Source organism: Pantherophis guttatus, chromosome 3 (assembly GCF_059756535.1).
Source record: "Pantherophis guttatus breed Tessera chromosome 3, ASM5975653v1, whole genome shotgun sequence".
NCBI classification, from domain to species: domain Eukaryota; kingdom Metazoa; phylum Chordata; class Lepidosauria; order Squamata; family Colubridae; genus Pantherophis; species Pantherophis guttatus.
The window spans coordinates 23,617,357-23,644,740 of record NC_142065.1 but is presented as its reverse complement, the minus strand read 5'-3'; the positions used below and the strand labels follow the sequence as shown (position 1 = coordinate 23,644,740).

General features: G+C 40.4%; 2 protein-coding genes and 1 long non-coding RNA gene across 4 annotated transcripts in view; 1 reads left to right on the top strand and 2 right to left on the bottom strand.

Annotated features, from left to right (window-relative positions):
• KCNB1 (potassium voltage-gated channel subfamily B member 1) overlaps nucleotides 1-3,976 on the bottom strand; it is a 195,363-nt gene extending 191,387 nt beyond the window's left edge. The window contains exons 1-2 of one of the 2 annotated variants that reach the window (XM_034413810.3): nucleotides 3,394-3,976; nucleotides 202-867 (exon numbers count right to left, since the gene is read on the bottom strand). In XM_034413810.3, coding sequence (XP_034269701.1) covers nucleotides 202-768 — 567 coding nt within the window. In that variant the 5' untranslated portion in view covers nucleotides 769-867; nucleotides 3,394-3,976. Of the gene's footprint in view, nucleotides 1-201; nucleotides 868-3,381 lie in introns of both variants that reach the window. The other variant, XM_034413811.3, reaches the window with a different exon arrangement.
• On the top strand, nucleotides 3,557-6,165 carry LOC117663571 (uncharacterized). The gene is made up of 2 exons (XR_004590742.2): nucleotides 3,557-3,696; nucleotides 3,928-6,165. It is a non-coding gene; the product is annotated as an uncharacterized LOC117663571 (long non-coding RNA).
• Nucleotides 6,166-12,219: 6,054 nt separating this feature from the next.
• Nucleotides 12,220-27,384, bottom strand: part of PTGIS (prostaglandin I2 synthase) — a 52,990-nt gene continuing 37,825 nt past the window's right edge. Inside the window, exons 7-10 of the mRNA XM_034413808.3 lie at nucleotides 23,902-24,073; nucleotides 20,689-20,870; nucleotides 17,166-17,317; nucleotides 12,220-15,980 (exon numbers count right to left, since the gene is read on the bottom strand). Coding sequence (XP_034269699.2) covers nucleotides 15,833-15,980; nucleotides 17,166-17,317; nucleotides 20,689-20,870; nucleotides 23,902-24,073 — 654 coding nt within the window. The 3' untranslated portion in view covers nucleotides 12,220-15,832. The remainder of the gene's footprint in view (nucleotides 15,981-17,165; nucleotides 17,318-20,688; nucleotides 20,871-23,901; nucleotides 24,074-27,384) is intronic.

Below are 27,384 nucleotides of genomic sequence, written 5' to 3'. Positions count from 1 at the left end.
CTGGTAATTGCAGAACACAATTCCCTGCCAAGATGAAAAACATAAGCACTTAAAGAACTAAACCATCACTGAGTTTTTCTTATCTCTTTGTACATCAAAAATAGCCAGGGGCAATCACCAGGAAGGTACAATTGAAAATGTGAAGTGCCATCTTTCTAGCCCTATCAATCACAGATCAAAAATGGATAGATTGGATATTACCTTGGCTGCTACAGAAGAATTGGGCTTCTCCAAAAGGTCCCAGAGTTTTTTTCTCTTTTCTGCACAGCAAGTGTTATCAAATTCCTCTCCTTCCCTTTCACGCATGGTTTCTGCTTCTCTCTTGAGCTCCTCATTCATCTGTTCCTTTTTCTGGTGGTACCTTGCCTGGCAACAAGACTCTAGATAAATTTCATCAATTCCCCAATAGTCCAGTTCTTGGCTGAAGGACAAGGCGCACATTTCCTCCATCATGTGCAACTTGCCCGTGCGGTAAAAGTTCAAGATAGAAGTAAATGCCCCCGGGTGCCTATCAAAGAAATATTCATTCTCCTCCAAGTTATAGTCATCACATATATCCATCAGGGATTCATGAGTATTGCAATCTCTGAGTTTACCCAATCTTGTCCGTGGTAACCTGTCCAAGGTTCGCCATAAAACCTCATGTGCCAAGCCTCCCACATTAAGCTTGACCCTTCTGGAACAAGCTTTGCTCCTGACAATCTCCATGGGATCCGGGGGCAAAGAGGTAGTAGATCGAGATCCATGTTTATTCATGCCTGCAGGCATTGCTTATCTTTAAAAAGACTGAAATAGGCTGACAAGTGGTTCCTGGGCTCTCAAGGTTCCAGACAGGTTCTCTTCATCTGTTTTCCTGCTCCTCCATGCCTGTAAAGAAAATAATCCACAGAATTACTGGTAACTTCAGCAAATTAAATGGAAAGCTTCTTCCTTTGTTTGCAAACTGCCTGTTTGTTCAATTAACCAGGGAGATATACAAATAGCTTGGTTAGTTTGCTGGAAGGAGCAACAGAGACAGGAGATTGACTGTAAGAGCACAGGCTGCTGTTCGGTGTCATGGTGCTGAAACTGAACAAAAAGTCCTAAAGAAAGTGAACTGAAGGGAGAGGATGCTAATAGGGTTTTTAGGGACTGAGTTAACAAAACCTTAGTACAGACTTTGTCCAATTCCATACATTTTAGTGACAGGGAGCTGTCCACTACCTAAAGTGCTGAAGACAAATTCCTTACATATCTTCTCCCAAAGGCACAAATATCTGTGCTATGTCTTTCTGGAAAAGATAGATCATCCTCATAAGTCCAGCATCCATTTTAATTCATTTCAACTTTCTCAAAAGCATTCTATAGTCATATTTCATTTTTACCTATCCTCCTTTTAGATTAAAAATTAAGATAAATTTGTGGACATGTTTGAACAGATAAGCGCATAAAGTGTTACCCTGGCCAATCATTCAAGCCATGTTAATATTTGTCATTTTAATGCCAGTTAGCCTCTTTCTGTCCTTTTGCAGTTCCCTCACGGACACATATAAGCAGAGGTTCTAAGCAGAAGCTTGTTTCTTGATAGGATGTTTTCTATTATCATTAAAAGCTTTGGGCTTTGGGAAAAGGATGTGTAGGAAATTAGGCCTATGGAACAAGCTAAAGGATCTGTTAGTTTACTACCCTGAGGTAATATGATTTTCAGTGTTTTATCCAGAAAGGCCAACCATTAAACATCTTTACCCATAAAGTATATATGTCATAGAAAAATATAAGGAAATTCCAAACTGTATATTCCATTATTCAAATATGTACTTTTTCGTATACAATCTTAAGAAAACACATTATATGCTATATTATACTTTCCCTGGGAGAGGGACAGAAGATTTTGCAATAATGCTGACATAAACTGTACACCAACTTTTATCTACAGATTTCAAAGAATCTACCTGAACATGTCCACTAAAATGCATGCATTTTCAGACTGAAATGTCAATATGTATTTTTGTATTCGCTAGTTCTAAAATATCAAAGCATTACTCATTTCACCTATGCATTCAGCTATCATTTTCCAAATAAGTTCTCCTTTCCAGAAGGGATGAATTATGTTTTAAACAGTGAACAGATTATATTTAACAATTTAAAGCAAAATGGACATTTTCCCCTTTGCTCCCTCCATGTGCGCTTCTCATCTTTTTGTAGCAGTCCAGGCTGGCATTAACAATTTACAATAGTACATTTATTAGCAACCTTGCTTTTAAAACTTACATAGCCCTCCTTCTACATGAAGAACATCTTAACACAGAAGAAAACCATGGTACTTTCACAGTGTTATATTCCTACTCTCTGGAAGTGGTAGCTTTTCAATGCAACGGCATTGGTTGCAGTCAAAACAAACCCCCAGACACATGTTGTGTGCACACACACACAGAGAGAGAGACACACACACAGAGGCCCATAATGTGCATACAGAAAACCATCCATCTCCCCACCCCCTCCAGTATTTTAAACATCCTTACCCAACCCATCTTAGTTAAGGAAGGTTACCTATTTTAAAGATTGGCCTACAGGTAGCTCAGGGGATGACAAAACATCAGGGCGGAGAGGAGAGACAGGCTTTTGAATAATGTGCTATTAAAAGGTTTGTAACGCCTTGCATAAAACGGGGGAGATGGGATTTTTAAAATTCTAATACGGTATAGTGGGAGGAAGACAAAAGCTAAATCATTCTGCTTAAATTTGTAGGAGACTGCATCCAGCAGGGGTTGAAAGGAGAGCCATGATGGAAAGGGGTGTGTATATGTGTGTGTGAGGGGGGGATTCATAAATGCATTTGTGGCAAACGGGGTGTGAGGCCATCAGCTCAGTGGTGCCAAACAACCTGGCAATGGTGGAGGGAGCAATTAGGCTAGCATGTCAGGGAGGAGGAGGAGAAGCTAAACTGAGTTTTAGCTTAATGAAAACAATGATTTGCATATCTCCCTATCGATCTCTGGAAGGAGAGAAATCCTTCCTCACCACCACCGGCGAATGAGAGAGTCGTCATAACAACAAAATATACATGTGTGCATGTATGCATATTTATATGTATATATTTGGAAACGCCGTCAACCCCGGGATGCCTGCCCGCCTGCCTGCCTGCCTGCCTTCCACCCTTCCTCTCGCGCTGTTGCTTTCTCCCAGATGGCCTCAGCCACAAGATCCAGCGGTCCTTCCGGAGGAGCAGAAAACCCTCCAAGCCTCTCCCAGCCCCAGATTTCCCGCGGCCCGCCGAAGCGTCGCCTCGCCATGAGGCGAGATCCCCGGCTCCCCACGGCGAGCGATCGCGGGATCTCTCCCCCTCCGCCGCTGCCCCCCAAATTTCTCCGCTTCCCTCCCCCACCCGCCACCGTCTCTCACCTCGCCACTTACTTCCTTTCCCACGACCCCAGACCGACGCCGGAGCGGGCTTGCGGCGGAGAGGCGGACATCGGGTAGACAGAAGCTACATCCTGCTTCAGCCGAAGAAGGCGAGATCAGCAAAGCGGGCACGGCGGGGATCTTCCTGGCGAGCCGGGGAGGCGGAGTGGAAGGTGGCGGCAGACGGGGAGAGAAAGGGGGGGGCGAGGTGGAAACCCCCCCTCCGTGCACCAAATCCCGGGACAACCGAGCAGACGGGGAGGGGCGTCACGTGCCCCCCCCCCAAGTCTCAAACCTACAGCTCGTTCCCGAAAGGTAGATGGTTGAGAAGGAGGAGGGGGGAAAAACAACCCATCAGGGCCCTCCAATGGATCTTTGGAACTCCCGGGCTTCAGCTTCAGATTCCACCCCCCTGAACGTGTGAACGGGTTCCCGGGCTCCCTGGGAATCAAGAAGCCGGGCAGCGCTTCAAGGCAATTCCTCTCCCTTCTCTTGATGTTTTTTTTTTTTCCCCCTCTCTCTCTCTCTCCTCGTTTCTTAACGGAGATCAACAAGTCCGGTGAACCTCCCGTCTCCCCCTCGCAATTCTGTCCCGGAGTTTTGCGGCCGGGGAATTGGAAGTTGAACCACGGGAAGAGGAGAAGAAAAGAGCGCCATCTCGAGTTCGGACGCGGCATTACGGGCGAGAGCTTTTAACGCTTGTGCTCTCCTTGGAGGGGTTGCGACAAGAGGGAAGCCGGGCAAAATGCGCCAGGTTTAATGTGGGCACGGATCGAGAGTGAAAGGCGGGTCGTGTTTGTTGGTTTGTTGGTTTTTAAAGCGGGGATTAAACCATCTTTGGATTCTCCATGCCTTGGAAGAAGTGGCGGGAGTATTCTCGTTCAGAAACAGAGCTCTGGCATTCAAAACAGTACAGGATGAAAAATCACATTTATTTTCCACCTTGTCACCTAACAGGCAGGGGCACTGGAAAGACTTCCTCTGTCGGACATCCTGAGAATTTAATTTAATTTAATTTAATTAATTCAATTTATATGCCGCCTCTCTCCGAAGACTCCGGGCCGCTGAGAACTTGCTATCAATTCGAGCAGTTGCTCTGATGGTTCAGAGTCAGACTCTCTTGAGCTGGGCTTGGCTCTCGATGGACGTGTAGTCATTTTTGCAGCAGAGAAAAGCATTGGCAGAGGAGGCCATGGAGGCCTGCGGATGAACAGGCTGCTTAGCAAAATTGCAGGCGCCTGGCCTCTGCCTTTCTTTTCCTCCGAGTTGAGCCTTTTCCCCAGCGTCAACATAGCGGAGTTGCCAATAAAGCTGCAACTTTAAAACAGGTGTGGGAGAAGATTGGGAAGAGAGCAGAGGAGATGCGTGTTTTGGAACAAACAGTAGACTAAGGTAGCCTAATGAAAGAAGGCATTTTTTTTCCCTTCAGAAGTATTGGATAGTCTAAAACAGAGGGAAAGAAGCTGTAGTATCACAGCAAGACAAGACAACAACATAAAAGGTCGAGGAGTTTTACATGCTGGCCATTAACAGAAAAAGAAGATCTCAGATAGAAGGGACTCAAGACAGAATCAGTCTTAAGAACTGTTGATGCGCACTAGCAGTAGTATAGAATATATATATATATATGTAATGAAATAATAACTAATAATAATTGAGTAGTAATAGTATGGAGTGTAGTATAAGCATTGACATAGTAATATTAATTGAACAGTAAATGGTATACAGATAGCAACACAATATAGGAAGCACTGGAATATCGCTTTCATACGTTTGTTTTACAAAATAAGATCTCTCCCCAATCCTTATAGTGAGATATAATGAAACCACCAGTTCAGGGTCCATTGCTTTTCTCTTAAATCTGGGTCAATCTAATTGGTAACAGTTTAAAAAAGAACCTATGACAAGGCCAACTCCTCGTTCTATCCAAAATCCACTTTAAAGCATACCAGGCAAATGGTTGATCACATCCAGTGAAGACAAGCTCACCCCTTTTCCTAATAATTGATTGCACTATCAAACTATTCTTGCTTTCCATAATTTAAAACCATTATTCATGTACTATGTCTTGGAATAAGAAACAGCAGCTCTTGATCATCTTTTGTGTGACGTTTGTTTATGTACTTGAAATGTGCTTCTATACCCTTCCCTCATAGTAATCTTTTCTCAAGGTTAAACTTACCCCATTCCTTCTGTCCTCCTTACTGTTCATTCACCTCACTTCTCTAATCCATCAAAAGCATTTTTATTTATTTTCTTTTGGTTTTTTTTTTTACTGTATTAGTTCTATCACCCAATTTTGGTCCATATGCAAATTTGATGGAGTGTTTTTTTAAAACACCATTTCTTTGGTTTACTACTGAAAAGTGTGAACCTAACTGTTGTGACTGGTAGACCATATTTTATGACTAGGCTTGTTAACCCAGTTCTGTGGGGTTTTTTAATAGTATTTTTATGGTTGTGAAACATAGATTTTGCATTATCTTTTTAATAAAGCTGTTTATTCAGTATAATATAGATTAAATATTATTAACATCATTATGTTGAGATAACAGACATTGAAAATTAAAAAAGAAAAAAATTATCAGTATTATGATTTAAAACTGCAGTGTTAGTGAGTATAAAATTATTTAGCTTTTTCATCCAGAATTGAATATAATGTTTAAAAACCATTGCAGGTTGTATCAAAGAATTTGTTGTATGATAAAGTTTTGGTCTTAAGCTCATTACTTAGTATTAAAGTCTCCACTTTAATGTATATTAAAGTAATGTATTGTTACTTAATATTGTTTGTGCATATTGAAAAAGAAAAAAAGAAGACAAATTTGACAGTAATTAAATACAAAAAAGAAAAAGGAGAATGAAGGCTATTAAAATTTTAACTTCCCCCCCTTTTTTTTGCTTCTGGTAATCTACAATATTTGTAAGCATTTGGGCCCCCTTATGAGCCAGACTCTGAATGTTTATTTTTGTTGTGCTGTGTGATGGCTCAGCTCTGTATTGTCCACCTGCTGCCCATTCACTTGCCAAGTCCCATTCACTTGCCAGCCCATTTCAGCTTTCATAGCCTTTTGTGGGCTTGTTAACTTACAAGACACTGAAATGAAGAAAATCAGTCAAACAAAATGGACGCTGCGCCCTCTTTTCCTTCCCTGTCTTTTAGATATGACCATCGTCAGTCCCAATTCATCTCTTTGCCTAATCAGACCCAAACTGACCTGCTTGCCCCAGACAAACCTCCCCCGCAAGTCCATCTAAGCCAAACAATAGAAGCATCCTCACCAGCCCAGCCCCTGGGATGCCTTTACAAAGAAATTGCAACACCAAGAAACCCCAACCTTCCATCATCTATCCTAGTGTTTCTCAACCTTGACAGCTTGAAGATGTCTGGACTTCCAGTCGCAGAATTCTGGGACCAGAAGTCCACATGTTTTCAAGTTGCCAAGGTTGAGAAACGCTGATCTTTCACAGTGTTTCTCAATTTGAGAACTGTAAGTTGCATGGACTTCAACTCCCAGAGTTGCCAACCCTGCCAGTCAATCCCCCAGTTGAAGTGCCCGCATCTTAAAGTTCTCAAGGTTGCTCTGTCAGTGATGGCTTCCACATTCCATTTCCTTTAACAATGGACTTCCTCAGCTCTGCTGCCCCCCACTAAATGCCCATTTGCCTGACACTAGAATTCACCACAGGTACAAGGATGGGTAGAGCTTCTCCCAACTGGTCAGCACATTGTATCTCTCGGATTTCCCACCTTGCAGCACACAAATTCCATTCAGGTAGTCCTTGCTTAATGACTATTCAAAGTTACAATGATGCTGAGCAAATAAGTATTTGCAATCGGTTCTCAGATTTACTGCCATTGTAGCATCCAGCAGTCACTTGATCAAAATTTGGGCACCAGGCAGTTCACCCATGTTTATAACCACAATGTGAGCTTCAATTCCCACCCCACCCCCGCACCCCACCTTTCTCTCTCTCTCTCTCTCTCCCATCTCTGCCCTTTGGTGACCCTGCACTCTGCTGCCCCCTGCTGCTCTGAGCCAATATTGGGACTGTCTAGCCAGCAGCTGCCTCTTAAAGGGCCAGTCATGTATGACTCAGCAGTGGGAGAAAAAAGATGGCGACGGTCAGCTGGGGTGACGAGGGTGCAGGGGTAAACAGAGTGCAGGCTGGTGGCGGCGCAAGGCAGCCAAGAGGGTAGATGGAGGGGGGAGAGAAGTGGGGGGAGGATTTGAAATGGAGATGAGCTTTCCCCTCACACAGAAGTGTGAGGTCAACCACAACCACGACTACCAAAACTACTGTCGCTAAGCAGTGCAATCATGTTTTTTTGTGCCTCATGGCCATTTTGCATAGTGAAGGATATTCTCTTCCTAATTAGGGTTATTAAATGAGGATTATCTGTGTAAATCTTTGCTTTTTGGAAGGCAGACAGGGTTTTTTTCTCATTGTATATTGTATTACTGTGTGATGGGAATGAGATTGCAGAGTTCTGGAAGGGCTTTCATGAAGGAGATGAAAGATATAATTTTTTTTTTCAAAATCTCCCTGAAAAGAGAAAACAAGTACAGTATCACAGTGATGTAAGATCATTCTTCCTCTTGAAGAATTGTTCCTTTTTTTAAAAAGACATTTCTTTGATGTCTATATAGAGAAAGATATAGGAGACCAGCATTAAGAGCATTGTGATACACAGCAAGGAAGATATGGCTGTTCAGATGTTGGATTATAATATCCAGCAACCCTAAGCAACAGAACTGATGGTGAAAGATACTAGGAGTTGTGGTTCAGCAACATTGGCAAACCAGAGATTCCCACATTTTTGCAGTCCACACTTCTGCTGCATTTGTATATCATGACTATGGGCTGACAACCTCCTTCCTTAAGGCAGCCATTAATCAGTCAAACCTCCTTACTTATTGTTCTAGCATCACTACCTGAGGGAACATTCTTGATTTAGTTGTAAAATATCTGCTTTGCATGAAAAACATCTCAAATTCTGTCCCTGGGCTGGGGCTGTTGAGCTTAAGATCTTCATGTTCACCACAGCGCTTTGGTTTCCTTTTGATGATCAGACTGAATTTCTGATTCTGACTAGGGCTCAAAAACTTTTTTTAAAAGTCACCATTGGTATTTTGCACAAAAAGGTCAAAAAAGTGAAGGAGCTGTGGTGGTGCAGTGTTTAGAATATATCACTGCAGGCTAACTCTGCCGATTGCCATCAGTTTGATCCTCAGTGGCTCACGGTTGACTCAGCCTCCTATCCTTTCGAGGTCGGTAAAATGAGGACCCAGATTTGAGGGGCAATATGCTGATTCTGTAAACGGCTTAGAGAGGGTTGTAAAGCTCTATAAACCAACATATCAGTCTAAGAGCTATTGCTATAGTGTTATACTGTGTTGGAGGATGCAAATACTTAACAACGGGCATTGTATTATAAATCACACTTCAGGTACAAATGTAATGAGTCTTCCTAATGTAGATGCACATTGTTATGAGATGCAGAGCATAGAGGGTATCCACGCATGTCTGGAGTTCTATGGTCCAGTTTTCATAATCTATGCTACTTCATTATTATTATTTTATGCAAAGTAGCAAAAGGTAATAAATGAAGGCTATAATTCTAAATCTAAATAAATATTTAATGCTTCTAACACTATGTTATGGACAAGTCAGCCAGAATAACCTGGAAACATGTGCACAATGGGAAGAGCTATGGTGTAAAGGGGTTTGGGGTAATTGGATACATTAAGCCTCAGACCACAAGTCCCTGAACAGCTATGAGTATCAGTTGCACTGCTGGCTCATTCATGCTGAAAGATCTCTGATAGATGCTGCTCCATGTCAAACCACCAAAGGCTTTCGTTAAGAGCCACTGGCTTATCAGGAAAGTTGGACTTTCTCTTAGGTAATTTTCTCCTGAATCTAATGCTTTCAAATAATGATTAAACTAAGGAAATTTGAACATTTTGTGATGGGAGTGCTTGGTCGAGACTTCATGGGCTTGTAACTTGGGGTTTTCATATGGAACAAACTGTAAGTAAGATGAGATATGGAAGAGAAGATATGGGGTGAGGTTGTTCTTGTTACAGCACTTGGAGATCACCAGGTTGGGAAAGCCAAATAAACTCCTTTATTCATTTGTGTACTCTAATAGAAAGGAAAACTCCACCCTGTAATTTGTTTTTAAAAAATAGATATTCTCAAGATGAACAAATGTAATCCTATCCAAAAGAAAGTTTGCAATAAAAAACAAGCCCAAAACTTCATAAAAGTGACATCGTTTATTTATGCTTGTGCTTGTTATTTGAAGCATAACATTTGTTCCAGGCCAGGAAAGGACATCCTGCATTGGCACCTTCTGAAATGAGCGCTGAGTGCTTCTGTACCGGAGACAAATTCCTTGTGTGTCTAGTCACTCTTGGGCAAATAAAGTATTCAATTCACCTTCTGAAATGGGATTCAGTTTCAGGTAAAAATAGGACTGCATCATGATTGTTCCGGTAGTTCTGTTTAAAAATGTCACTGCTAAAAATTAAAAAGCAAATGTGCTTTCCCCCTGAGAAATGTAAAAGCAGCACATGAATTTACATATATTAAAGAGAAATGTAAATGTCTAAGAACTGCCTAAGACTGTTCTTTAAAGATGCTAGGCAGAACAATGGGCTATTGCAGTGGTTCTCAATCTGTGGTCCACAGACACCTTGGGGGACCACAATGTTGTCACAGAAGGCCTGTGAAGGCTTGAAGAAATATTGTGATTTAAATCTTGAGTCTTGGGGGTCCATGGCCACGAAATGTATTTAACTGGGGGTCCATGGTGAAGAAAAGGTTGATAACCACTGGGCTATTGGCTTCACCTTCGTAGGTCCCATCCTTTAGGCTAAATCTATTCAGGATGATCTTCTTTATTTCAAAGTTATCTGAACACTCTGCTTTCAGATGTAAAAGATCTGTCACTCAGTGTCATGTAAAGGGTTTCATCTGAAGCCCTGGATTTAAAACCAGATTCTGAAAGATTACTAATTATAGGATCATGAACAATATTTCATATGCCGTTATGTGGTGTAATGGTTAGAGCAATAGAAGGAATGGATTATGTGTGGGATTTTGACCACTTTTTCTCAGACCTACCTTATAGAAAAGTTGTGAATATACCGTATCCTTTCTGGAAAACAAACATGCCTATCTATACGTATAAAAGCAATAAAATGAAGTGGACTGAGAATGCTGGTAAACATAAAATACATATTAAATGTGCATAGGCATGAATCTGATTCTAAAGTCTTTAGACATTCTCTTTATGGAGGGGAGCTTTAGAGAACACCCCTTCATTTCCAAAAGAGTTCTCCTCGAAAGCTTGAGGTTGATCAGATAACAGAGTGATATAAAAAGTTGGAAATGCAACTACAGAAAAATGAAATATGAGTTCCACATCCAATACAATTATGTTTATTTTGGGAAATGTATATCTGTCCTTTCTACAAAACATCCAACAATACATGGTCATAAGAAAATAAAACCAGTTAATTCAACTGAAGAAACAATTTAAACAACTAAAGAGCAACAGCAGCATAATAAACAATTTTATAAGGGTATCCTATGAGATTTCATGGGAACAGTTTTAGATCAGCATTTTTCAAACTTGGTAACTTCAAGATTTAACTCTGAATAGTATCTTAAAGTCCACACATCTTAAAGTTGCCAAGTTTGAAAAACACTGATCTAAATCAACTTTCAACAGGACACTTCATTGTTTTTTAACTTTGGTGTTCTGTTGTTCTTTTTCCCCTAAAGCTTTTATTTAATTCTGAGATTATTTCTTTGCTCTGTTAAAAATATGTGTCAATTCTCATTTAAAAAAGCTGTTTTACAATAGTATTTGCTTATTTTTGTTTTATAACAGCATCTACAAATATTTCCAGAGGGAAATTAAGCAGCAAAAACTACACAGACTCTTACGATTTTTAAAAACTAATATTTATTACAGCATACTTTTTTTGTGAACTGTTGTCTCCAAAGGCTGCTTGCTTCTGTTTGATGCTGGAAAATGAAAGTCTAGCTTTAAGGGAAAATGTAATAATAACAACACCGGGAAAGTGTTTGGTTTGGTTTTTCTTTTTTCTTTAATTTATATGCTGCCCTTCTCCGGAGACTCAGGGCGGCTTACAATGCGTTAAGCAATAGCCTTCATACTTTTGTATATTTATAAAGTCAGATTATTGCCCCCATAATCTGGGTCCTCATTTCACCTACCTTTGAAAGGATGGAAGGCTGAGTCAACCTTGAGCCTGGTGAGATTTGAACTTGCAGTAATTGCAAGCAGCAGATGTTAATAACAGTGTGCTTTAGCCCACTGTACTACACTGTACTACAGGCTTCTATGGTTTTCCCATAGAAGTGATTTCTGTAGCTTTTGCCTGAACTCAGGTATAAATATACTTGGTAGTTATTAGGTGTCATTAAAAGTGTAGCACTGTGCCTGAAAAAGAAGCTGCTGTACTCTATATTGGGGTCCTCAACAGTACTGGTCCATGGCCTCTTAGGAAAAGGGCCACACAAGCGGCAGGTGAGCAAGTGAAGCTTCATCTGTGATTGCACAGGTCTAGGTTGCACACAAAACCATCACCACCACCCCATCCACAGTCTGTGGAAAAGTTTTCTTCTGTGAAACCGATCCCTGATGCCAGAAAGATTGGGGACTACTGCTCTATATAATCCATTGAAGATCCTATGAACCTGTCAGAGGCAATCAGCCCCGTTACCTTCCTGGGGTAATTGCCTGGATCGTGGCATTTTCCTTGTGTATACTTTTGAAAAATAAAACCGGAATACATCTTCTAATTAAACTCATATTTATTGTAAAGAGGAAAATAAAACATCCTACTGATCTAATTAGTTACATTTTGAAAATAAAGTTCATGCCAGCTGCTTCTCAGCAGCCGGAACTTTCTTGGCAAGAGAACAAAGGAAAAGGTGAGTGAAGGAATGTGGATGGAGTACATGCAGAGTTTAGCTTACTGATAAGGATTCTTGGCAAGCTACGGAAAGTCTGATAGTCCAGAAATGAGAGCTCAGCTGGTAAATAAAAAAACGCAGTGATAGAACCAGTGTTTTTCAAACTTGACAGTTGTAAGATATGTGGAAATAAGCTCCCAGAATTCCCCAGGCAGCATTAGAATTGAAGCCCACACAACGTCCCAAAGGTGCTTTTTCAAGAGGCAACTGGACTTTCTGGTTTTTCTTAAAAGACGTTTCGCTTCTCATCCAAGAAGCTGAAGAAGCTTCTTACATGAGAAGTGAAACGTCTTCTAAGAAAAAACAGAAAATCCAGTTGCCTCTTGAAAAAGCACCTTTGGGACAACCATGACCTGGATAACTAAGAATCTCCATAGACAAGCCCACACATCATAAAATTGTCAAGTTTGAAAAACATGGCTGTAACTAAAGGCACATTTGAAATGGAAGGATTCGTCCTGCTGGTTATGTGGGCTAAACTGTTGTGTATACTAACAGGGAAGTACGTCTAATTAGACACAAGGGCTAGACTCTTACTTTTCATGAAGTCATACCGGTTTCAAAGTAGATGAACTTAGCTATCATGGTTTGTAAACCATGGTCTGGGATTTGGATATATGAATTTTGTGTGTGGGTATACCTAGCAACTCCATTGGACAAATCCATGCTGTTTTCCTGGCAACGTTTTTGGCAAATGCCATTGCCTTCTTTCTAGGTCTGAAGCAGGGGTGAAATCCAGCAGGTTCTGGAGAACTGGGAGCAGAAATTTTGAGTAGTTCGGAGAACTGGCAAATACCACCTCTGGCTGGCCCCCGAGTGGGGAGGGGATGGTGATTTTCCAGTATCCTTCCCTGGAGTGGGGTGGGAATGGAGTTTTTGCAGTATCTTTCCCCTGCCACACCCACAAAGCCACGCCTACCAAGCCACACCACAGCCAAGCCACGCCCACAAAACCGGTTGTAAAAAAAATGGATTTCACCACTGGTCTGAAGGAAATGGACTGGCCCAGAGTCATCCTAAAACAGGCCTAGAACTGGGTTTCTAGCCCAGTATCTTTAACCAAACAGACACCAAAATGGCTGTCATGTATGAACTAGGTCACTTTGTTGTTCAATAAGCCATAAACTAACCCTAGTATAGCATGAAATGCAGTCTAATTACTCTTATAGTTTATAGTTAAAACAGTCTTATTTAAACTTATAAAGTGCTGCATAATTCTATTGATGCTCAATAAAGTGTGTTTGCAAATAAGTAGGGATTAATTGTAATTCTAAAGTTAAAGCTGAAGATTGAAGCACAAACACACACATACACATTTTTCCAATTTTGTGCATACGTAATTCTAGCCGCTGTTATTACATGTAACATTAAAGGAGGTATTCTCTATGCCACTTCTCCCCACAGCTTCTTGTGTGGACAGACACCCCAATTCTGCTTTGTTGTCAGGGCAGAATAGATGTAGGTAAAGTGCGGTCAACATTTCTTTAAGCTGACATACCTTAAGCTAGTCCCTGGGCTGAATGGCCATATGCACTCCAGACAGATAAAGGGGGCAAGGGTCCTACCCCTTGGTTGCACCTCCCATTTTGATCATGTTTATCTCCGCAGCAAACATAGCTATATAGCCCTGGTGTTGTTAATTTGTGGCTATCCAGGCTTTCCTACTGTTTGCCATGCTAGCTTGCTACTGTTAAGAACAGTATTCCAAAAACATCTGGAGGGCTATAGCTTCCCTGCCCCAAAACAATATTGCACACCCAACATCATCACAAAGCCACCTACTGAAAACAGTGTGTTTTTGAGTCAATATAAATAGTAGATAAAAAAAGCAAAACCACAGACCGCTTTTCTGTACCGCAGCATTAAAATGCTGTTATTATGTCTGCCATTTTGACATCACTGATTCCCTTGTAGCCAGGGGAATGTATGTGTGTTTCTCATACACACGCATACATGAATGTAAACACACACATACACTGTTCTTGATGTAGTTACTAGTTACTATCTGCTTCTTTCTATATTATAACAGGGTTTTTTGGATTGTTTTTTAAAAATCTTTCTTGAAGAATCTAAGAATAGAAGGGTAAGTTAATAGTTTAGTTACTTTTCAATCCAATAAATTATTTTTATTCATATTTATTATTCACTCAGAATTTAGTTGGCTTCCTAATCACAGAAAGGCCAATCTAAATGGATTATGCACACGTGTATTATTTGAAATGGTCTATTTGCATCAACATCTCCCCTTCTCTCCCCCCCTCCCAGAAATACTGGTTTGCAAAGATATGATCAAAAATATCAGCAACTTGCAGAATAGCATAAATTGCACTTTCATAGATAAACATAAATCAGCTTCTCTAACATGATGTTTTCCAGCTGCATTTAACTACAATTTTCAGAATTCCCAGCCACCATGTCTGGACGACCATAGTTGAAAAAGACCGATGAAGCGCTGGACCAGAATATTTTTCTGAATTCAAACTGATTATAACAAGTGCTTCTGCCTTTTCTTTTCTTTTCTTTTTTAACACAGAAAGGAATTTCAGTTAAAATCCATATAAAAGGAATGTGGTGTTTTGCATTAATTCCATTATGATTGTACCCAACGAGAAATGAAGTATTCTTGTAATTCATTGTAAAGTATTCGTCCTACAATCTACACACACACACATACACACCTCTTGTTTTTCACAAGGGGGCTTTTTTCAGATGAGAAGTCATTGTAAGCCTGAGAGGCTACAGAGTGATGGAGAGAGGTCAAACTGAAAAAGTAGCAGCCTCACCCACAATAGCTTATATTACAACAAATTTCTTCATGACTTCTGAAACATCCTGAGAATGAGGTAGAAAAACTGAAGCCACTTTTACAAGGGGAGAAGAGTTTCAGGAAATTGAAAGGCAGAATGTGGTCTAATATTAGACATTTAGCAATAGCAATAGCACTTAGACTTCATAGTGCTTTATGTAAACCCTCTCTAAGTGGTTTACAGAGTCAGCATATTGCCCCCAACAATATGGGTCCTCATTTTACCGACCTCGGAAGGATGGAAGGCTGAGTCAACCTTGAGCCTGGTGAGATTCGATCTGCCAAACTGCTGGCAGCTGGTGATCAGCAGAAGTATCCTGCAGTACTGCACTCTAACCACTGCGCAACCGCGGCTTATTTGCCATCAAATCATTACCATTTTAGTAATGGAGCCCTAAAATTAATTCCAATGGTAACTACCCTGTTTTCCCCAAAATAAGACATGCCCTGATAATAAGCCCAATTGGGCTTTTGAGCGCATGGCAATAAGACCAAGCGCTTATTTCAGGGTTCAAAAAAATATAAGACAGGGTCTTATTTTCTGGGAAACACGGTAACAAGCATTGTTTGTTTGCAGATTATGCACTAGACAGAATGACAGAATGACTGGAGAAATGGACCATCACTTTACTGGTCTTTCAATTTATATCGTATTCTGACATCCGTTTCTGGCTGCAGCATTCCAAAACCATATCTCTCCGTGTCAAAGCCTGGTATCTCCTTAGCAGGATCTATCAGTTCCAAATCAAAACAGTTTAAGAGGTGGAAAACACATCTGTAAATAGGAGGAAACAAAAACAAATCAGTATAGCCAATGATATTGACTTTGCATTTAATATCAAGAAGTAGAAACACCTAGCCTCAACCAAAAAAGAAGGGATATTTAAACGAATATTACAATTGTAAAACTAGGCTGTACAGCATGCAAATTTGCACTTTGAGTCTTTATCCTATTAAACGTAACTTATGCAGCTGATCTTATGCAGCTTTGCTCAGAATAATGTGTGGCTTTATTGGATATTTCTAAAAGACACTGGCGGCCAGAGGTGTGATTCTTAACAAATTTACCCAGCAGTAAGATCCAGAGAAACTTTTTTTTTTTACAAACTATGGCTTACAGTCACTTCAGACCCACAAAAGCAGGCACAACAAATCCTCAGTATGTATGGGCTGAGATATTTGTAGGCAATCAGCAGTAAGCTCTCTAAATGGATCAGTAAATGAATCCTTGAAATTTTGCTAAGGCAAAATTGAACAACAGACCAACTACCAAACTGAGGACAGGCTATTACTAATTAACAGTGAATAGTAATCTATTCTGGGGTATATAAGGAAACTAATGTCTGCTTCCTGCTTTGAATTGCAAAGTAATACCAGACATGCATGTAAAACAGAACTTGTGGTTGACATTCATCTTGTCTCCTTTCAGTCTGATGGATCACAAGATGTAAATTTTATTTATGTGCCCATTTCATGAGAAGTTACTCTGAGTGGTTATGAACAGTGACTCTGGAACAAATAGATGGAGTAATCTCAGATGGAGTATCATCTGAGTAACAGATGAAGACTTCATCAAGAGTTCTAAAAATGGATTCAATCCAGGGATGGGCTTCAAAAATTTTAGCAAGGGGTTCTCTGCCCAGTTGCTGGGTGGGCATGGCCATGGTGAGCGTGGCCTAGTCAGCCTCCTGCACCATGGCGCTGGGGGCATTTTTGCCCTCCATGGGCTCCAGAGGCTTTCCTTGAGCCTCCGGGAGGAGAAAACGGCCTCCCCAGGCTCCGGAGGCCCTCTGGGGTCCGAACATCCATATTCACACCATGAAACCAAATCAAATGAACATTTCTGTTCGTTTTGTTTTGCCTTTACGAGGTTGGCTTCTGCTACAAGCCAACCCTGGCTTTCTTTAAATGATACTATGCTTAGAGATGGGTATTTTATCAGTGTTATGCATTCACTTACAGTTTGATGCTATTAACTGCAAAGAACTTTCCAATGCAGACATTTATTCCTGCTCCCCATGGCATATTGTAATATTTGAGCCTTTGTCCTCCTTTATAGAAGTCTTTTTTTTCTGTGCCATCTGAATTGAGAAACCGGTCATATATGAACTTCTGAAAAACAAGTTTAGATAAATGTTTCTTTTCATTTGAAATAACCAATATTTTTTTAAAAAACATCTTACTTGAGATATTTAGCTGTATAAAATTCCATCCAGAAGTTTAAACTAGAATAAATGGGAGAGGAAATGGCTATATGACACATCCAAAGCAGGCCCATTGAAATTGGTATAAACTAAGCCTAATTAACTTCAATCCCATGAATGTCTACCTGTTAAGTATAATAAGGTCTTGAAGCAATCAAAAATATTTACTGTTTGCAAAACATGGCAAAGAAATGGAAGTAGTTACATAAGATAAAGTCTGTAAGGTATTATTTTAGATTTTTCAATTTTATTTTAGCTTTTTTTTTATCCTGTCCTTATTATTTTTATCCTCCATAACTCCTAAATAGGAACGAGAGCTCCAATTTGATAGAGAAGGAAATGAAACTTCAACATACTAGATCCTTATACTTTTATTTAAAAAAAAACAACAACACACAGAAGATTGCAATTACTTAAAAATAATCTTCACTCTGGATACTGCTCCACTCCAAAGTAAATTTAGTTATAAAGCCTTGCTGAACATTGTGAAAATAATTTGTTATGCTGGTAAAAGGAACAGCAATTCCCTAAATGAACAACTATGCATTACTTTGCCTTCAACAGAGAGGCAAACCTTTTCCCTCTACGCTGAAGAAGAAGGAAGAATAGATAAAAGAGTTTTCCTCCCACAGATCACCTTTGTGTTGATGTGTAGTAGAATATTTGTGGGAATTATTGTATTGTGATCTTAATCTTCCTTCAAGTGTGATAGTAATCAGAATTTTTATATTTAGATTCTTTTTTCCCAGTCCCAGGGGGGGAAAACCACAGGATTTATTGTTTATTTTGGACTTGGGTTATAATACTATCATGGTTTTCTCAGCATTGTTCCTGGGAAATTATTCATAAAAGGAAGCAGGTTCCAGTGTGACTCTCTGTCAACAAAGAAAAAAATTAACAAGGTGAAGTAAAAGAGAAGCAAGTTAGGAACACTGAACTGGGGAAGATACTGATATATTTTTAAAGACGTGCAATAGGTTGCCATAGCAACAGCCAAACAGGAATTCCAAGATAGGTTTTTACATTCTTAACTATTATTATATCATCATATTTTTATATCATAAATATGGATCCAAACTATTTTTGTTCCTGGGAAAACTCTTGAGAGCCGATCTTATGAGAAAAAAAAAAATTGAGCTGATATGAAAGAACCATCACGAATCTTAATGTTACCCACAGAAGGTCTGCATTCCTTTCTTGATGCAATCAGTTTACACGTTCAGTGCAGGGAGAGAACCCAAGACTGATGCATTGGTGGGCTGATTTTTTTTTTCTACTCCAAATATGAAACTAATTTATTTTTTTGACAACTTTACAGTTAGTCCTTGACATTTTAGAATAGAATAGAATAGAATAACAGAGTTGGAAGGGACCTTGGAGGTCTTCTAGTCCAACCCCCTGCCCAGGCAGAAAACCCTACACCACTTCAGACAAATGGTTATCCAACATCTTCTTAAAAATTTCCAGTGTTGGAGCATTCACAACTTCTGCAGGCAAGTTGTTCCACTTATTAACTGTTCTGTCAGAAAATTTCTCCTTAGTTCTAAATTGCTTCTCTCCTTGATTAGTTTCCACCCATTGCTTCTTGTTCTACCCTCAGGTGCTTTGAAGAATAGTTTGACTCCCTCTTCTTTGTGGCAACCCCTGAGATACCACTGCTACCATGTCTCCCCTAGTCCTTCTCTTCATCAAACTAGACATACCCAGTTCCTGTAACCGTTCTTCATTAGGGGACCGTTCTCCAGTCCCCTAATCATCTTTGTTGCTCTTCTCTGCACTCTTTCTAGAGTCTCCACATCTTTTTACATCGTGGCAACCAAAGCTAATTCCAATATTCCAAGTGTAGCCTTACCAAGGCATTATAAAGTGGTATTAACACTTCACGTGATCTTGATTCTATCCCTCTGTTTATACATTTGGCTATTTGTTTAACGAGAGCACGGAGATATCCTTGGAAAAAATGACTTACAACCCATCCTTGAAGTTACAACCATTGTCCCACCCCCATGATCGCAATTTGGGCACCTGCTCACATTTGGCTCACATTTAGTGTATGTCAGTTGCATCTTGTGATCGCATCCTGCAGCCACAAGCAAAATCAGTTGGGGAAGCTGGATTTGCTTAACCACTGCATCGTTTACTTAACAGCCCTGTGATACACTGACCAACCATTATGATTTATTTAAAGACCACAGTAAAAATGTTTATAAAATTGGGTTGGGTCACGTGATGACTCACTTAATAACCCACAATTCTCAGCAACTGAAATTCCTGTCCCAATTGTGGTCATAAGTCGAAGATTACCTGGGTACTGAACTCACTGTGTTTAAACACAGCTGTATCATTAGAAGTCTTTAGCAGTGACATTTCCAGAAATTCCCCCAAGAATAGATATTTAAGGGTCTAGGATAGGGGTGTCAAACTGGCAGCCTGTGGGCCAGATGCGTCATACGCTGGCCACGCCCACCCATTTTAGTGAAGGGGGAAAAAGTTGTGACACGTCATGTGATAACAATGTGACAATGTGAGTTTGACACCCCTGATCTAGGACGGCTCACAACAGCCAGGTTGGTGTGGATGGGTTGGTGTGGGTAGATGGGCATGACTGGGTGGATCAGAAAGGTTGGCAGTTCGGCGCTTCGAATCCCTAGTACAGGTCTCCTGCATGAGCAGGGGGTTGGACTAGATGACCTCCAAAGTCCCCTCCAACTCTATTACTGTTACCTAGCCATGCTGACAAAGTAAAACTCACCCAGCTGCACCCACTCATCCACATCCACCTGGCTGCTGTGACTCATCCCATTCCAGATCTTTAAGGCTCTACCACAGAGCTGTCAAACTCACGGCGACACGGTGGCATCACCTGACGTATTGAGACTTCCCCCCCCCTTTGCTAAACCAGGCGTGGGCATGGCCAGCATGTGATGCATTCGACCTGCAGGCCGTGAGTTTGACAGCCCTGCTCTACCGCAAATGAAGGGAGAAAATCTGCCCGCTGGTAGTTATAAGATAAGCCTGCCAGATCTCTTCCTGGGATCTCTTCCTGGGATCACAGCCTTCTAGCTTCATAACCTGACTTATACAATGTCTACATGTAGCTCTTCCCTCAGGTGATTTGCCATTATGTCATTCCCTGTAGTTTTGGCAAGTCTTAAGAATGCTGTACACTGAGAATAATCACAGTTCTTCGCTCAATACAGTTAGTTAAGCTACATAGCATAAACAAACATCAGAGCAAAGTCGTCAGGGGAAACGGGATTCAGAATAGCACTGTTTTACCTCTGGCTCCTCATAGATTTCAGGGTCCCTCTGAGGGCTTATGAATGGGAAGAGGCAAAGCCTATCTCCTTTCCTCAGGTGGTACTCTCTGCCAGATGCCAGTCTCAGGGCCATGTCCTGAAGGACCTCTCGGCTGATAAAAGGAGCGGCTGACAAACGCAGGCTTTCATTTAAAGCACTGTCTGTAGAAAACAGAAAACCCACAAGGAAAATTATGGCACCCAAAATAGCCCAGGAGCAAAGGTGTGGATAGGCTGTCATGATATCAGTGTGCAGGGAAGAAACCATAGCTCAATTTACAGCACCGCAATTGCCACCCGAACTCCCATCATGCCAAATCCTTTAGAAACAAGACCAGCAATAAAGAAAGTATAATAGGAACTCTTGTCCTAACATTGGGGCCCTAAGAAAACCTGCCAGAATATAATTCCGTTAGATTGCTGCTTCTTACTACAGGCTAATCTTGCCTTAGACACGAAAGCCAGCTGAGTGACTTCTCTCTCAGCCAACTTACCTCACAGGGTTGTTGTTTTGGGGGAAAATAGGAGGAGGAAGCAGTAGTAGATATGTTTGTTGCCTTATTTATAAAAATAATAAAGGCAGGATGAAAAAAAATCTAATAATAAATAGTGTTTGCATACTGCATCCAGTTTATTGTCTGTGGAGGTTTTTTTCCCTTTTCTTTTCTGGTGGCTTAGAACATCATGGAAACTTTGTCAACTGTAATTTATTCAAGTACAGTTGAAAAACTTTGCATGATATGCAGAAGTGTTCATACTTGTTTTATACATTTCTTATATGTAATACCCAGAGTGTAATCGGACCATAGATCTGGAAGCAATGTAATCTTAGTGATCAGGGGTGGGTTCTACTTACCTTTACTACCGGTTCGCAGCGGGGCCGCGCGCCCGCTGGCTTCACTCGCGCGCATGCGCCCTCTTCTGCACATGCGCAGAAGCGTTTTGGTAACATTGGGGTTGGTGAGTGGAGCCTTCCACCGGTTTTACTACCGGTTCTATAGAACCGGTGCGAACCGAGGGCAACCCACCACTGTTTGTGATACTGCAGTATCAAAAATGGTTTCAACTTCTACCCTCACAACGACGCTATAGGGCTCTGCACACCAGAACAAGACACAAGGACAGTTTTTTCCTGAATGCTATCACTCTGCTATCACTCTGCTAATTCCCACAACACTGTCAAATTTTTTATTTATTTTTTTTTTTGCTTTAATTTATATGCCGCCCTTCTCCGGAGACTCAGGGCGGCTTACAACGCGTTAAGTAATATACTACTAAGTCTTAACTACTAAGACTACTAAGACTGTATTACTATTCTTCTTCTCATCCTTACTAGTACCTATCTCTTCCCACTTATGGCTATATCCATGTTGCTTGTATCTTTACAACTTATATTGTTTTTATTGTTTCCTAGTATGACTTGATTGCTTATTAGTAACCTATGACTATCACTAAGTGTTGTATCTGATGATTTTTGACGAATATATTTTATTTTTTCTTTATGTACACTGAGAGCAGATGCACCAAAGACAAATTCCTTGTGTGTCCAATCACACTTGGCCAATAAAGAATTCTATTCTATTCTATTCTATTCTATTCTATTCTATTCTATTCTATTCTATTCTATTCTATTCTATTCTATTCTATTCTATTCTATTCAAGAATGAACAGAGGGAGAGAAAAAAACTTTCTATACAAAGCAAATCAGCAGAGGGCAAAGATAATGCTACAATTTCTTTTACCCATTCATCTATTTTTTGTGTTGGGAATGTTCCCATGGAGAAAAGGCAGTTTCCAATCATACAGTTCAGTTGTGTTGAAACAGTTACCTTCACCATGTGATGTTATGTGATTATATGTATTTTGTATGAGAGGTAACACATTTTTCTATATACCTATGGCTGAGACTAATACTGTATTAAGATGCTGACAACATTGAACTTACTTTAGCCTTTGATTTTAATAGGATTATTGGCGATTTCTTTTTGTATTTATAAAGGGGTTTTTGCGAGGCATATGCTGATCTTTAGCACGAAGACTACAATTAAAATGCTTTACTGCTAGTTTTAATAGCAGTTCTAAATATAGATCATCTGCATTTTCTTAAAGGAGACGTGACTGGGGCAAAGAAATTGTAGGAATCTGAGAGTTAAATGTCATGATTTAAAATTACAATTCTGTCCTCTACTGAAAGGTTGCTATGTCTTTTCAGAGGTCCCCTTACAACATTTTGAAAGTACTTTTTGCAAATCTCAGACTAGGGATGAGATGAAATGTGAGAAAGAGGGCACAGTGGTAGTAGAAGACCTTGAAAGTTAGATGGAACATACTGAACATTTCCATTTAACCTGAGATACAGCTTTTGACACTGGAATACATTGGTTGCTGATTAAGTATATGCCATCCTACAATCATATGCATAAACTCCAATTGGCCATGCAACCCAATCCTCAATAGACCAGATTATAGTTACCGTAAAATATTTCTCTTTAATCAATATCTGCAACTTTGGCTTATTGTTGATTAGCTCAATTTATAACCCTCGTCTGGAGTTCTCCACACCTGAATTAATAGCTAATTCATGGTTAACAGCCACTATTAAGGGTGCAGGAATAGCTACAAACAGGATAAGAGAATACTTTTATTTTTTTGTTAAACATTGGCTACTGAAAAGATTGTTGGGGTTATACAGCAAGGGAAACAGAGACAATGATCAGACTGGTTAACTTGACTGGCTGTGAACCAAATGGAAAGTTAGTCCCCCACTGTAATATAAACGAAGTCTACAATAATGGCTTCCATAAATAATTCCATTATATCCTATGTAGGGGTGCTTTTCCTGCCCAAGACAGTTCTCATTTCAAGGTCATCTTGGATGTCACTGGATGTTTTTGGGATTTTCTCTCAAACTTTGCCAACCCTGAATTTGAAAGACATGGCACCTTAGGCACATACTGCTGCCTTCCTCTCGGTGATCATTTCCACATGTTTACCAAGATAAAAAGACTGGATACAACATGGAGACAGCTAAAGGGAAAATCTGATATTCGCTATGCTTTAAGTAAAGAAAATCAAAGAGACAGATAGGATGGTGTAAGAAGCTTTCCCAGATCCAGTGATGACAGTGGTAAATATTTAACTGACACTTAAGGAATTAAATTGCTTAGGGCTAGATGAATGACATGTTACTAACCAAAAATGGGTGTGCTATCCAAAACGTCTTGGTTGATTATCTCACAAATTGGCCTGGTTGCTAATCGTCTGTTTCTAAATAGTTTTTCCATTTCAGCTTGAATTGCTGCCATGACTGGAGGATGTTTTAAAAGAAACAGGAGAAGCCAAAAAACTGCTGGGCCAGCATTACTCTAAAAAAGAAACAACAAAGGAATCAGACAGAATTTAATGCCAGAGAACACATATAGAACTTTATCACAAAGCAACAAAATCTGATCAAATTTAAATATCCTTTTGGTTAAAATCAACAGGGTCTGTTTCACCTTCAATAAGAAAGTTCCACATTAGCAGTTTAATAAATGAACAACAGGGTGGCCTTAGAAGGACTGCCTTGAAAAGCTGAGAAATAACCCTAAGCCTTCCACAGTATTAGCGATATTATACACACAAACTAATAGCTGCTTTAGAAATCTAACGAATTTCATAATACCTTAATGTACTCATTTAACCATATTCTCAACCTGGCCTTCAGTTGCTGCTACTGAATGCCAGCTCAGTCTGTAATAAGGCTTTTCTCATCCACAGTTAAATTATGGATGAGAGGGCGAACCAGCATTGTCCCAAAGATGCTTTTTCAAGAGGCAACTGGATTTTTTGGTCCCAGAAAGTCCAGTTGCCTCTTGAAAAAAGCATCTTTGGGACAACCACGACCCAAAGTGAGAATGGAGAATCTCCATAGACATTTAGCAAACCAGCATTGTATTACCAAGGCTTGGCTGGGTTCTGCAATGGGGGTTTTCCTTTCTGAAATTTGCCCAGCTGTGTTTCAATGTGGTATCAACCAAAACTCTGGGGTAGGGGAAGATTTATGACAATCGTTATCAGGGAATCTCTTGTGACTTCAGGAGCTGTGCCTCAAAGATCCCTGGTTGTGAGACTCAGTTCATTAAGTTAGGCTCTAAGGATCATTTGGGATTATTGCTGTTGTATCAACTTCCATGCTGCATAGCAACTTCCCTGCCTGAGCTGTTTGACTCCATTTGTTCAGGTTGGACGTGGAGGTCCCCAGATTTACAACTCTAAGGTAAATTGACTCTCCCTTCCCTGAAAATGGCATCTGAGTGGCTTTGAAGTTCATAGCTTCCATGACAGCCTTGGGCCTATCCCAGACCATCCAGAGCAGGGAAGGGTTGTATTTACCTTTATTACTGGTTCGCAACGGGACCGCGCATGTGCTTGCTTTGCTCTCTCTCGCTCGCTCGCTTCTGCGGATATGCAGAAGCTTTCTGATGACGTTGGGGTCGGTGGGAGAAGCCTCCCGCCGGTTTTACTACTGGTTCTTGCGAACAGGTCCGAACTAGGGACAACCCACCACTGATCCAAAGTCTGACTCAGGACAATGGTCACATTCTAGATTTGATGTTCCTGTCAGAGCAGTGGCAATATGATCCAAAATGGCGGGAGCTTGTGCTACCTCCTTTGTCATGGTTGGATCATATTCTGATTTCTTGGGATTCTCCAGTGTCATGACCTACCACAGGGAGGTTGAACCATCTGAAATCCGGGCTGCCACTTGTAAGAAGGGTATGTCTGAGATCTTGGATCAGATTATGCCCATGCAACCTCTCCCTTTTCAGGAATCCCAGTACTCCCCATGATTTGAGGGAGAGCTAAGATTTATACAGAGATTAAAGGGCTTTGCAAATTATCACTGCACTTTAACAACAAATTTTAACCCACTGGTCTTAAAATATTTAGATGAAAAACCCTAGTCTGGAAACTTTAAAAAAAGCTAAAGGAGGTCTTTTTCTACTCAGCCCATCCTGCAATATCCTGATCCTACTTGGCCATTTTATAATGGACACTAGTACTTCTGATTTTTGCAGTAAGACATTTTGCTATAAGATGCAGCAAAAACATAGAGCTTTATTTCTCAAGAAAATTAAACCCATTAGAACAGCACTATACTATCCAGGATCAGGACTGCAAAGGTAGCCTTTGAAGCTTGGAGGCATCTACTAGGAGGAGAAATGCTGGGGAAATCTGAACATAATAACCTGGATTGCTTGCAAACTGTTCACTAGCTAAATCAAGGAGAGATCTAGTGGCCTTTGTTTTTTCTCCTGGGTTATTTTTGAAATGTTTTATAGTTTTGAAATGATTTATATTCCTAGCACTTAGGAAAAAAATATACAGATGTTTTGGGCTGGAAACTGGCATAATAACTGAAGTGCTCTTCTTGAGAATTTTGCATTTGTGACACCTCCAATCCAGTGATGGGTTGCCCCTGGTTCGGACTGGTTCACAAGAACCAGTAGTAAAACCGGTGGGAGGCCCTGCCCACTGCCCCAGATGTCATCATCGGCAATCTGCGCATGTGAAGCGAGCGCGTGTGCGCGATCCTATTACAAACCGGTAGTAAAGGTAACTAGAACCCACCCCTGCTCCAATCCATTAATAAACTGGGCTAAACAGCAGTTGTGTGGGAGCCCTCATGAACCCCCAGGTTATATAAAAACTCAGAATATTCCTAATGTCCATTTTTTCTAGGAACCTGTATTCCTACTATTCTTCATTACTGAGACTGCTGTTATATTACCCCTGGTAACTTAAAAAAGAGATATGACAGCTCATTTTGGACACTAACATCTTTCATGTGGTTCTGAGATACTTCTAGTGGCCACAATTAAGAAAAGTAAAAAAAGGAACTTCTTGGATAGTCTATCACCATGCCAAGGGCAAAGCTGAGTATGCCTCTCCCATTATAAACCTGTCTAGCTATTAAAACCTGCAGATTTCATGAAGTTATCTCTACTGTTAGAGTCATTATTCCAAAGAGCTGCATTTGGTTTTCGTGTTCTTTTCAAATTCTGTATCTTGCCATTTCCCCCCCCCTAAAGAATGATGGTAAAATAGCAGAGACCAAAGTATTTGATTTTCAATTTGTATCACTTTTCAATCTTTTCAATCTGATTCAATTTAGTTCCATCTCCTAGGCATTCAATAGCATTCTAAAGGTGACGTATGTCACCTTGCTCATGTATGTTGTTTAGAGGTCCTTTTATAATATTGGTTATCCTTATGTGCATAACATCTTTTCTCAGTTCAGATGAAAATGAGACAAGCAGGAAGATGGTTAAAGTCCTTTCCAGTCTATGACATGTTTGTTTCATTGTTTGGGTTAGCCATTTTGTTATTGGTATTGTTATATGCTTTTTGCTTATTTACCATATTTTTCGGAGTATAAGACGCACCGGAGTATAAGACGCACCTATCTTTTTTGGCGAGGAAAAGAAGAAAAAGAAATCTCCCTCTGCCTCTGCCTCTGAGCAATTTTGCCTCGTTGCAGCAAACATCAAACAGCCTGCTTTACTTTCATTTTCATTTTCAGCATAGCTTGATTAGCACAAGAGGAAAAAAAATCTGCTCCAGCAATTTACCTCTTTGAAGCAAGCAGCAGAGCCCTGTGCAAAACAGCTGAGGGCAAATCAGCTGAGAGTCA